General features: G+C 40.6%; 1 protein-coding gene across 7 annotated transcripts; it reads left to right on the forward strand.

The window, feature by feature from the left end:
• Positions 1-381: 381 nt before the first annotated feature.
• On the forward strand, positions 382-10,979 carry Kctd6 (potassium channel tetramerization domain containing 6). Of its 7 annotated transcripts, none has more exons than XM_078038533.1 (4): positions 615-1,708; positions 2,929-3,028; positions 7,612-7,683; positions 9,292-10,979. In XM_078038533.1, exons 3-4 carry the CDS (start codon positions 7,657-7,659, stop codon positions 9,976-9,978), a joined length of 714 nt encoding a protein of 237 aa, XP_077894659.1. In that variant the 5' UTR covers positions 615-1,708; positions 2,929-3,028; positions 7,612-7,656; the 3' UTR covers positions 9,979-10,979. The 7 variants fall into 7 exon arrangements, with proteins under 7 accessions (XP_077894660.1, XP_077894659.1, XP_077894661.1 ...); XM_078038535.1 differs by having other exon boundaries at positions 2,997-3,028; XM_078038534.1 differs by lacking the exons at positions 615-1,708; positions 2,929-3,028 and adding an exon at positions 382-608.
• Positions 10,980-13,111: the final 2,132 nt, after the last annotated feature.

Genomic DNA, 13,111 nt, shown 5'->3' on the forward strand with positions numbered 1-13,111 from the left:
GCTGTTTCCTTGAGTCTTGGAGCCCGCCGTGATTTTGGTGGCCGCTGTACTCCCCAGGCTTGGCACGTACTGGGTAGGGTCCATACAAGTTTGTGAAATGAATGAGGAGAAACACCTGTGGAGACACCAGCGCAGAGCACACAGCGAAGAGAGGGCACAGACTTTGAGGGCGCGGGAGTGGGAGGACCCGGGACTGCAGGCGGAGGCGGGGAGCGGGGACGTATCCTGGGCGGGGCTTAGAGAGCCGGGGCGGAGCCTTGGGGCGGGACTGGCGCTTTGGGGCGGGGCTTCGGGGCTGCGGTACATCCCGCCTGACCGCTCAACTCAGGCTGCGCTTGCTGAATTCCCCCGACTGCTGGGCTCTCTGGCTTCCGTGGCCTCCCGCCCGCGCCGCCGTTAGGGGGCGCCCGCGCTCGTGGCGCCGTAGCTCTGCTGGGAAGGCGCCGCCCGCGCTGGGCAGCTGGAGCCGCAACTCCGGGCGCCGGCTCAGTCGTCCCTTCTGCCGCCGCCGCCGCCGCCACCGCCTCCGGGCGCGGGCTCGCTCGTCCCCGCGCTCGCGCCCTCCGGCCGCCGGCATCTCCCGGCCGGGCCGCCGCCGCTGTCGCGCAGTGAGTGGGGCGGGCGCAGGGCTTACGGGGCCCGGGAACAGGAGGGCCGGGGATGAGGAGAAGCCGGCGCCCGGTGGCTAGGGGAGTGGAGCTGGGAGGCTTGGGCAGGGACGCCTGGAGCCGGGAGGTGGCGGGCCGCGCTGAGGGGACCGCGGGGGAGCTCGGGCCGCGCGTCCCGGGGCTGGCACGAGCCTGCAGCGAGGCTGCCCTCGGCCGGGCCTGGGCGGGGATTCCGGGGCCCGCCCGGCAGGGACGCGCGGCCCCGCAGGCTGAGGTTCGGGGCTCCGGTGCGCGCCCCTCGCCCGGGCGGGGAGCGTCGCCCGCTCCGCGCCGGGGCCGGGGCCGGGGCCGGGGCCGGGGCCGGGTCGGGCTGCGGGCTTGGCTCCCGGGGCGACGGTGAATCGGGGGCCCAGACGGGACCCCTCTGGGTTTGCTCGGAAACGCTGTGTTTTGGGGGGTGGCGCTTATTAGCTAGCGCTTGCCCTAGTTTAAAGCGTGAGGAAGGAGGGGGCTTCTGAGCCCTGCCTTTGGGATTTTCTGGTCTGAAGAGACACACGGATTGCAGCCGAGTTCGTGGCTCAGATGCTCAGATTTGTGGAGGTCGTGGCATTTCTCGTGCTTGATGTCAGAGGGGATCCGTGACCGTGGTCGTGGGGAGCCCCGGGAGCCCCTGCAGCACCTGCTGGGCTGACGGTGTCGCGGAGGCTGTGTCTGGGGGTGGGACCGGGAAATGAAACGTGACAGAGATCCTGTTTAGATATTCTGCTGAAGTTATCGGGTTTCTTCGGTTCGAGTATACCAGTTCTAGAACAAGTTGATAAATCCAGTTTTGAGACTTTGTGAGAGAAGAGATTTGGGTGGCAAATAGATTTGGGATCACCCCCAAAAGCTAAGAATGTGTTTGGGGTAGCCCAAATACCTACTCGTTCCCATATCCTCCTGGCATGTTCATTTTCTTCGCTGCCACAAATGCCCTAGGCACGAGAAGGATCCTGGAATAAGAAGCTGAGCTAGCACAGGCCCGAGCCCCAGATTGAGCTGTTTTCAAGTGAACAAACGTGTAACTAGAAAAAGAATGTTTTTATGAGCAGGGGTTGTTGGTAAGTTGAGAGAACTTGCTCTTTAATTGAACACCATCAGTCAATATGGGGTACTTGATTTTTTTTTGTAGTGTCGAGTATCAAGGGTCCTTTGGTCAAGATAGTCATAGATGCCATTGCTAAGTTTTGTGATTCAAATAGTCATAAATCATATTTTAACCAAAGCATTTACTACATAAAGGAGTCCCAGGTGAATCCTGTGAATCTCCAAGGATTTTGATATTTGAGGGCTATTTAAAATGAAATTCACATATTTATTTGCATTTGGCTTTACCTGGGAGATAATCCTGAGTCATGCTTTAGAGAAGTTCCTTCTCAGATCAGACATTCAGATGTCTGTGCTCTGTAAACATTGGACTCTGCCCTTTACCTGTAGCGGACCTTTCTGGAACTCTGGGGAAATGTGGTCTTAAGGACATTGGAAGCACACTGAGGCCATCACCACTTTTTCACCCTTTCTGCATGCCTATGCTCTAAATTACTTGTGTTCACATTCTCAAATTTCTTTACCATAGAAATTTTGTTTACACTACTGCCATTGGTATAATACTTGTTTTATATTCATGATCTTGTTTATTTTCTCCATTTCCCCAAAGAAGAAGCTGGGCATATGGGTGGTTTACTCAGGGTCTCATAATAATGAAGCAGTTGGAATTCTGGTCCTTCCCTTCTGGTAGTCAGTTCTCTTTCCTTTGCACTGCCTGCATGTGACTTCAGAACCCTACTCCTGGGCTGTTGCACTATAGGCCAGTTTTTACTTTCATTTAGGGTTTAAATGGTCTAATTACTTTTGGGAGAAGTGATATTATTTTATCTCATGGAAACTAAGGATAAGAGGAATTTATGATTTTGTGACTCTGACAGTTCTTTAGCAATCAGTCACTTTTTAACCTAGTTCTCCTCTCTTCTAGACCACATGGTTGAGAGAGGAGAAAAAAGAATTACTTAAGATCCAGGTTAGGTTATTATCCAGGGCTGGGGCGGTGGCTCAGTAGTAGAGTGCTTACCTAGCATTTGTGAGGCACTAGGTTCGATTCTCAGCACTACATATAAATAAATGAATAAAATAAAGGTCAACCAACAACATATATATATATATATATATATGAAAAGATCCATTTCTGCATTGGTTGAGTTAGGGCTAATCTAACACCATAATCACATTATCCTTGTATGTCTGGCTACTTGTGCTGGCTTGTATGTGGATGTTAACCCAAAAGACTCCTTTAGATGTGGCTGAACTAGTTACTATAAAAAGTATTTCACTTTCAAACTCCCACGTTTCAAGAACAGAAACTCAGTACAAAGGCAATTTTGAAGGTAAGTATAGATGGAGAGACTTTATTGAGTCCTGCCTTCAGAATGCTAGACACAATGGTTTCAGTAGAAAAGCATTTTAAAGGGCTACCTGGAAACTCTGGGAAGGTAGTAGTTAGAAATTTTTCTTATTACTTGTTCAAATTTGGAGGTTTATATTGCAGTGTATAGAGTAATATATAGGAGTAGGACTTTGGGCCCTGCAGGATTCTTAGTCTGTAGCAGAAAAGATCAACCCAGAATTTTGGGTTAAATTTAGTTCATTATAACTCATAAGCCTGTAAATGCAGTTTTATTGTGGTAAGGAAGGTGGCATTTAAGGGTTAGTTTTTTTTTTTAAGTTGTATATGGACACAATACCTTTATGTTTATTTAGTTTTTTTTATGGGTGCTGGAAATTGAACCCAGTGCTTCACACATGCTAGGCAAGCCTTCTACCACTGAGCCACAACCCCAGTCCGTGTTAGGTTATTTTTTAAGCTAATAACTTATTATTGGATTGTGTGTTCTCTAGATTTTCTACCTTGAAAAATCTGTAATTTCTTTTTTAAAAATATTTTAGTTGTAGAAGGACATAATACCTTTATTTTTATTTATTTATTTTTATGTGGTGCTGAGGATTGAACCCAACGCCTCCTGCATGCTAGGCAAGCACTCTACCACTGAGCTACAACCCCAGCCCTCTGATTTCTTTTAAACTTTTGAAAATTCTTCAGTATGTTTTCCTTAACTGAACTACTGCAAACATTACACTGTCTAACCTTTTAAGAATAAACATAGGCAAATTTTTGGTGATGATTTATAGACTTTGGGACAAGAATTTATTTTCATCAAAGGTCAGATCTTTTCAGATGAACTGATTTTTACCAGGTCAGGAAGTGTTGTGTTTTGAATTTTATAATTGTGCTTGGTTGCTTTCACTGTCTTTTAAAACAATCTTTAGTAAGGAAAATCACCATAAAGAGAAATTTGTTTTTGTTGTTGTTACCCTTAGAATCTCCGTTCCTCACAAATTATCTGACATATAAGATTTTTCTTTACCTTCATCAAATGAAACAGGCCTATTTGATGCCCATTTCAAGGTCTTTCTTTTACTGCCTGTCTTGTGGTCACTTCTCATTAATCCTCCAGGGAAGACTGCAGAAGAGAGAAAAGATGAAAAGCAAATGAATCATTTTCTAATTGTTAGCAGCTCTGGAAAATGATTTGGTAGAAGAGATTGAAGCTATTCTGGAAATTCTTTTGGATTTTGTTTTATTTCATCCATCTGCATTGCCTCTGATATGTTCTGAATAATAGCCATTAATTCAGAATCCAACTATTGGGTAAGCAGTAATCTTCCTGGCTTTTTTTTTTTTTTTTTGGTTTCTTGCTTTATCAGAGCATCTCTACTTAGGACATTTAGAAACAAGGAGTAGAGGTAAAATTTAATATTTCTTCCCCTTTGAACTCTTTAATGAGCAATTTGATTTTTTTAGAATTTAGTTATTGTTATTGGACGTGACTAACCATGACTGTTCTTCAGTTTGTTTTGATGAATCTTATACACAAGTATAGGAAGACTTTGGATGCTTTTTAAGAAACATGGGCTTATGTAGATTTCCATAGTTGCTTTCCTAAATTATTAAGTTTGAAGTTTCTTTACATCTTTGTACAGATTCTGGGCTTTTGCTGTGGAGCAGATTTATGGGTATCATCAAATTTTCTTTTATGACTGCTCAAGAAATTACCCTGTTTTGATTTAGAAGTAAAAAAGAAAAAAGAAGGAAAGAACTAGAAATAGACCTTGCCTAACAGTATAACATCAGTCTATTGGTATTCCATTTCTCATTTAACAATTAGGATATTGATGGATTGGATTCTTTATGTCACTTAAGTTCTTTGTGTCACTCCATTTCTCATTTAACAATTAGGATATTTAACAATTAGGATTGGAGTTCTTTATGTTACTTATTCACACTAGTGAGTAGGTTTCTGCCTTTTAAAAAAATTTTTTTTCTGGTTGTAAATGTGACTTTAATATTATTTATTTATATGCGGTGCTGAGGATTGAATCTAGGGCCTCAGACATGCTAGGCAAGTGCTCTACCACTGAGCCACAACTCCAGCCCCAGGTTTCTGCCTTTTTAAAACTTAGATTCAGAGGAATTTTTACAGACCCTTTATGACTGGTTAGGCTGAGTTGTATACAATTGTAAATAAATCCCTAGTAGGTGGATAGGTTTAATAGGTAGTTATAGAGAGTCTAAAATTAATCTTTTTCAATTTCTTGGTTTTGGGGATTCTCTTTTTTCAATATTTGTTCAAGGAGGATATTTATGGAAAGATCTAGACAAGGGGCCAGAAAACCCAATACTTATTCAGTTACTTCCCATCTGTGGGCCTTGAACAAGCCACTTAATCTACTTGGTTTCTCTATTTTGCATCTCTAAAATGGGGGCAATAATCTGTGCTTGGATTATTATATCAGCAATGTTGGTGGGTGGGAAGATGTACATATCATTGTCTATTTAAATTGCTTCTTCTTTCTGGAATCCCTTCTCAGGTTGTGCAAATTTTCTTTGTTCCACTGAGTGAGCTCTTTCTTTATTTTCTGATTTGGAATCTTGGACTTTCCTCCTGCAGGCTCTGCCAGTCCATCTCTGTAGCACTTTGGAATTCTGTACTTCAGTTGCGTGTTGCCTTCTTTTGTAGATTGAAGGCTCCATGAGAGCAAGGGTGGCCTTTTCCTGTTTCTGTATATCTTGCACATATGCTCCCTCCCCCTAGTTGATTCAAAATAAATGTTGGTTGAATGATCAATTATTGAGGTATTAGGAAATAATACTTTGAGTGACAGGGAATGCCAATGATGAGCAGAACTTACCAGAACTTCCGAAGGTCTAGCCTTTTCAGTTGCACAGTTACTGATTTGTTGTTATCAGTATCAGCATGAGATGCTGGCAAGACAAGTTGGTAAAGTTCACTTCTTGGTTCTGTTTACTTCAGACACCATTTATGAAGCAAGTCAGAGGAATACAGATTTGTCACAGCAGCCCTGAATTTGACATTTGTTCCATTTCTCACTCAGTAGCATGTCTGTATCCAACTGCTGAGTGTAAAGAGTAAAAGCTGCACATCCTCTGGTCTACATTTTAGCTTGTTTGCTTTGAAGAATTTGCAAGGTGGAGAAATAGATGCTTTAGGCTCTGATTTCAGCCCATGCTGTGCTATGCAAATGTTCTCTACATGCCTGAGTGACCTTTTGAGAAAGGGCCTTTGTGATCTTTTGTAGCCAGAGCTTGTTCTGGGAATTGTGTGCCAGATTCCTCTAAAAGTGGGAAAAGTGGATCTGTTCAAAGACTGCATTTAAAAAAGCCGATGCTTTTCCTGGATGAATACGGAGAAGTCCGTGTTTCTTACCATCTCTTGCCAGTGCTTTTGAAATTTGCTCTACAGTTTGCTTTGCAGGTTGATTTGGGGAATGGAGTGTGTGAGAGGGAACTTACTAAGGCTGGAAGTGTTTAAGTGCTCTTGAATTGTAGATAAAAATAATTTGAAACTGGCATCATTAGCATATGGGTGTTTATTAGTGTCCTAAGGCTGGCTCTCTAGGAGTGCTGGCTAACAACTCTGACCCCAATCAGAAAGGTTCTTTTTGTCCCAAATAGGGCTCTACCAATCTGTCATTTAAATTGCTTTCTTTTTGTTTTGATTATTCATGAAGATAAATACCTCATTATTAAAAGTATAACTTGTTTTTTATATTATACAATAAATACTATTCTGATATATTTCTTTGGAAAGTGATACTTGTATCTTGGGAAATTCATTATGTTTAATGCGTTTACTGAGATGTTTAATTTATGCTGATGAATAGAATTTTCCTTTTTGTTTTCATACTGGGGATTGAACCCAGGGGCATTTTACCACTGAATTGTATCCCAGCTCTTTTTATTTTTTTATCCTGAGACTGGGGTCTGGCTAAATTGCTCAGAGTGACCTCAAACTTGGAATCTTCCTGCCTCAGCCTCTGGAGTTGCTAGAACTACAGGCATGGCCACTGTGTCTGGCTTTTCTCTCTCTCTCTCTCTCTCTCTCTCTGATACTGAGGATTGAACCTAGGGGTACTGTTGACCACTGAGCTACATCCCCAGCCCTTTTAAAGTATTTTTGATTTTGAGGCAGGGTCTTGCTCAATTGCCCAGGCTGGCCTCTAACTTGTGATCCTCCTGCCTTTCTCTTAAATGACCTTTCTGAGAAAGACCATCATAGGTTTGTACCAAGATAAGGTTGACTAGTTAACCATAATATTCTTTTATAGACATTCTAAAAACTGACTTTTAGAGAAGAGAGAGAATTTGAATGGCTGATTTACTTCTATGCTTCTCCTTTTACTCCCAAGTATAGGATAGTTCTCTGTTTTGGACATGCTCTCAAGATGCCCATAGAGCGCCCTGCCTGGTCTTTGCCCTGTAGTAGGCTTTAGTTGAACAGAGACAAGTAGTTTTTCTGGTGTTTGGCCTGCTCTGTTAGGTGAGAGAACCTTTTTTTTCTCTGTTTTCATAACTGCTTATTCTATCGTATGTCCTTTTTTCTCTTTCCAGAGTTTTCCTGGAAGCTGGGCTCCTGAAAACGCAGCACTGGAACAGATGGATAATGGAGACTGGGGCTATATGGTGAGTAGTTCTTGCAACTGCACTTTGAAGGCTGGAAAATTATTTTTGTACCTTTTTTCCCCCCTTATGTAGCCTTAGATATAACATATCTTACAAGAATGCAAATTAGGAACTTGTGCAACTCCTTCTCCCTTCAATTTGTTTAGATGTAGTTTTTTGGAGGGGGGTGTTGCTTTGTTTGGTGTTTTAATGGAAGCAGACTTAGTATGGACTCTTAAAGCAACTTTTAATAATCATTTATTTGAGAGAGAGATCCCTTTTTGATCTTTAAAGTATGTTACTCTTAAACTTTATGGAGTGGTGATACTAAAGGATCTAGTAGGTGATGGAGTGGAGGACATTTTCTTGTGGCCAGGGAGATGACAGTTGAGAATGTGCCTCTTCTCCTTTTTGTGTGTTCCTGTGTCTCCCTCTTTTTCTCCTCCTCTGGTAATATTTTACTTTCTTAGTATCTGAACATTACCTGCATCTTTACTTTTTCTTAAATATGACTTCTAAGAGAAAGATATGTGTTATTTAAAGGGTTTTGTTTCTCACATTAAAGGTCAGATTATAATATTAATGTTACAAATGTGAATACACTATCAAGTAATCAAATTTTAAAATTACTACTACTCTTCCAGTATGTATTGGTTTAGTGGCTAGGTTGTGTTGACCCAGGTGTGTGTGTGTGTGTGTGTGTGTGTATTTAAATATTCATTTTCTTTTTAGTTATAGGTGGACACAATATCTTTATTTTTTTAAATTTGGTGCTGAGGATTGAGCCCAGTGCCTCACGCATGCTAGGCAAGTGCTTTACCTCTAAGCCACAACCCCAGCCCACTCAGCAGTATATTTCAACTTAGTGTTTGACACTCTTATTTCCATAAAAAAGTTATCAAGATTAGGTATGCACAAAGTTTTATTTTTAAAATTGATTTTATGATTTGTTCTTTTTTGAGTGGGGAAACCTCAAAGAAATATTAAAAGTAGATATCTTTACATTATCAGATAATTTTATTTATCTTATGTTAAATTGAGCTAAGAAAACTGAAGATCTTAAAAAAAAAAAAAAAAACCTGAAAAAAAAAATGAGTGTATTTTAGTTTTTCTTTTGATTTCCTATGACCCAAACACTTAGATACTGGTCCTGAAACTGTATGGCTCTGAAGTCATGCCCTTGATTATTAAGTCTTTGAAGAACTGAATGTATCCTTCTTTCTTCCCCTCATCCCTGCCCTCCACCAGGGATTGAACTGAGGGGACCTTTACCTCTGAGCTCCATTCCAAGCCTTTTTACATTTTATTTTGAGACAGAGTCTCGTGAAATTATTGGTGCCAGCCTTGAACTTGGGATCCGCGTCTCAGCCTCCCAAGTCTCTGGGATCACAGGCATATGCTACTATGCCCAGTTCCTTCTTTCTTTTCTATTGAAGCAAATGTTAGATCCCTTAATCTGTGTGGGCTTATCATTGAAAGTAAAGCCATTTGCATTATAGGTTTGTCAAATATGTTATAGTTTAAAGGAATTTTAGTACTAGCTTTGCTTGTTACTTTTAATTTTCTTAATTTGTCAAAGTTAGGATTTACAAAATTTCAGGTGACTGATTATCTTTTAAAAAATTTCAGATGACTGACCCAGTCACATTAAATGTAGGTGGACACTTGTATACGACGTCTCTCACCACACTGACGCGTTATCCAGATTCCATGCTTGGAGCTATGTTTGGGGGGGACTTCCCCACAGCTCGAGACCCTCAAGGCAATTACTTCATTGATCGAGATGGACCTCTTTTCCGATACGTCCTTAACTTCTTAAGAACTTCAGAATTGACCTTACCCCTGGATTTTAAGGAATTTGATCTGCTTCGGAAAGAAGCAGATTTTTACCAGATCGAGCCCTTGATTCAATGTCTCAACGACCCAAAGCCTTTGTATCCTATGGATACTTTTGAAGAAGTTGTGGAGCTCTCTAGTACCCGGAAGCTTTCTAAGTACTCCAATCCAGTGGCTGTTATCATAACTCAATTAACCATCACCACCAAGGTCCATTCCTTACTAGAAGGCATCTCAAATTATTTTACCAAGTGGAATAAGCACATGATGGACACCAGAGACTGCCAGGTTTCCTTTACTTTTGGACCCTGTGATTATCACCAGGAAGTTTCTCTGCGGGTCCACCTCATGGAATACATTACAAAACAAGGTTTCACGATCCGCAACACTCGCGTGCATCACATGAGTGAGCGGGCCAATGAGAACACAGTGGAGCACAACTGGACTTTCTGTAGATTAGCCCGGAAGACGGATGACTGATCCCCAGCGCTGGAGAAGTTCCTGGAAACTGACTGTCCCGGAAATGGAAGAGACTTTTTTTTTTTTTTTTAAATCACAATGTGGGCTTTTTTTTTTTTTTTTTTTTTTTTTTTAATATTTGTATTTATTTGAAGGCATTGAGAACTGAGAAGGAAGTTTTATGCTTTAGCAGACTCTTCCATGTTTTGTTTCCTTTACCCTGAGTATGCATGTGCCTGTTCTGAGTCTCCAGATACCTTTTTTATAAAAAGAAATCTGAAAATCATTATGGTATATAATCTATCCTTAACAGAGCTTTTTTTTGTTTATTACAGTGCTAAAATGATTTCTGATAAAATGGCCCCAAATAACTAGAAGGCTAAAAATACAGGAATGAAAGAAAAAGCAGAATACTCATGATGCCTTTGAAAAAAAATCAAATATCATGTAGGGTGACCTAGTTTCCAAAACAATAAGCAGTATTAAAATAAAGGAAAACTGTTCCAATCATTTAAAGGTACTTATTAAGTACTGCTTTTCACAGTTATGACAACTGTTACTTTCTATGCATATAAATCAAGCAACCAAATATCTGTAGCCATGGAAATGTCTGACTAGAAATATTTATATTGGATTCTGAATACAAAATGTCCCTGTGGTAGAAATCTTACTTCTTATGCCTGGTGCAGTATAATTCCCAAGTGTTCTGTCTACCAGGGGAAAAAAAAAAAACCTAATAAAAAATGAAATAAGAAAATTAGATCTGTATTTATTGGTGGTTGTTATTACTTAAAGGAGAAAAATCATATTCATTGTCTGAAGTATGCATTGTTTATGTCCTACTCTTTGAGAGGACTCAATGGAACCTTAGATTGTAGTTTATAAGAACTCTATTGTGTCATTGAAGCAAGGATGGATAGAATTTGTCTCAAAGTCTAAAAGAGTGCATATTTGAATGGTGAACGTGCTGTTTGACAAACTTTCCATTGGCACTTATATTAAAGATTACAGATTTTTCTTCAGTTGTCATAGTGCTGAATATGACTCATTATTTCAGTTTTGTCCTAAGCACGGGGACAAGAATGACTAGCTATTTTATCCTCATATATTGTGGTTACCCACAATTGCATGTTATTATCAAAGCTAAGTTTATTTCTAAAAAGAAGAAATAAACTGTTGTAAATGAAGAAGAATCTGGAATAGTTGGGGAAATGTATGTAATTTTGTTTATTTTATTGTAGTCTCTCTGCCCCCCCCCCCCCCGTCCCCCACTGGAGATTGAATCCAGGCTTCATGCATCCTCAAAGCTATATTCCCATCCCCCCCCCTTTTTTTTAAGAGAGAGAGAGAGAAAGAATTTTAATATTTATTTTTTTAGTTATCGGCGGACACAACATCTTTGCCTGTATGTAGTGCTGAGGATCGAGCCCGGGCCGCATGCATGCCAGGCGAGCGCGCCACCACTTGAGCCACATCCCTGGCCCCTCATCCCTTTTTATCTTACTTTGAAACAGGGTCCTGCCAAGTTGCCCAAGGTGTCCTTGAATTGGAATCCTGTTGCCTCAGCCTTCCAGGTAGCTGGGATTATAGGGATGTACCATGCCACTGGCCTGGCCTGGTTCTGGTCTTATTTTGCATTTGATTCTATTTCTTCAAAGTTACTCACAGGAAGGATTGTGTTAATTATAGTGAGACTTCCTGGTTTGCTAGCACACCTTATAAAAAAGGAAGGCATGTAACTTCTGCCCTGTTTTCTAAGGGAAGAGTGGAACTCTTGAGACTCTGTGCCCTGGAGCAGGCAGGTCACTCTTTTTCTCCTCCTCTCTGTGAAAATATTCCAAGATTCTATGAAAAGATAAGAACATTTACTTTGCTAACTTTTCCCCGTGTCTTCCTGAAAATTTATTTTAAGATTTGATAAATTACCAGAAACCTGTAATCAACCCATTTTCATCATCTTCAGACTAAGATTCCTTAATGTTGTTGACAGGTTGCTCTGGTTTTGGTAAATTGATGTACTAGTCAAGGCTACCACTTTAGAAGATTGGCTCTCATTTCAAATTGAGTGATGGTTGAAAAAAAAAAATCCCCAACTGTTTAGTTGATTACTATTGGTTATTTTATAACTTGGATCTCCAACTTTGTAATAGTGGTCGAATGTATTTCTCATAGGCAGGGTTCTCCTGTTTTTAGAAAGAGATCAATATGAAGTAAAATGATTGTAGTTAAAAATAGTTGGGGAAATAGGAATATACTAGTTGCTCTAGTTGCCCAACTTACTGGAGATATCTGCTTTGGTAAATTTTCTCAGGTTTACTAATTATTAATAACTAAAGGATTGTTTATATAAGTAAATTGGGAAAAGCAACTGCTGAAACTTTTATTCAATTTCATTTGTTAGTTGATAATTTGAGTGTTTTATCTAGTTGGGTAATTGGAAATGGTATGAAAAAATGTCCCTTGATTATGTTCGGGTAATTTTAAACTATTGTGTCTGTTTCTATGAAGTTTCTGATCATTCTCACTGCAGAAGAGGTTGTGTTTTTTTTGTTTTTTTGTTTTTTCCTGTCCTGGGGATTGAACTCAGGGCCTCTACAACTCATGCTAGGCAGGTGCTTTACCACTGAGCTACATTCTCAGCCAAGAAGAGTTGATTTTTAAAAGTTGATACTTCAGTGCATCCTTAGGGCTTTGTATTTTATTTAGGTTACACCAAGCATAGGCATTTCTGGAGGACAGTGTGTTGGAATGTTTGTGTCCTTTTAAACCTGAGGATAAATGCTAAGTGTAGCTTAGTAGTGGAGTACTTGCTTAACAAACATTCATGATGCCTTGGGTTTGATCCCCAGCCAAAAGAGTGAGAGAGAAAAACTGATTTGGCTTTGCTATATCTGAAACAAAGGTCTAGTACAAATGCTACAAGTGGATATGGTCCCCCATCCACCCGCTTTTTTTTCTTTTTTTTTATTGTGGGAAATTTCAAATATCCAACAAACGGTAGAGAGAGTAGTGTAGTGAACACCAAAATACCTACCAAGTGACCAAATTTAATAGCTCTTCACGCCCCCTTTTTATAGACTATTTTGAAGTAAATCACAGATCATATCTCATAGATACTACTTCAGACTATGTCTAAAAGATGACTCACACACAT

Source organism: Ictidomys tridecemlineatus, chromosome 2, assembly GCF_052094955.1.
Source record: "Ictidomys tridecemlineatus isolate mIctTri1 chromosome 2, mIctTri1.hap1, whole genome shotgun sequence".
Taxonomy (NCBI): domain Eukaryota; kingdom Metazoa; phylum Chordata; class Mammalia; order Rodentia; family Sciuridae; genus Ictidomys; species Ictidomys tridecemlineatus.

Excerpts from the sequence above, each read along its gene's own strand:
- Kctd6 (XM_078038534.1), top strand. The coding sequence starts at position 7,657 with ATGGATAATGGAGACTGGGGCTATATG. Across the intron at positions 7,684-9,291 it reads ATGGAGACTGGGGCTATATG|ATGACTGACCCAGTCACATT; the intron begins GTGAGTAGTTCT and ends AAAAAATTTCAG.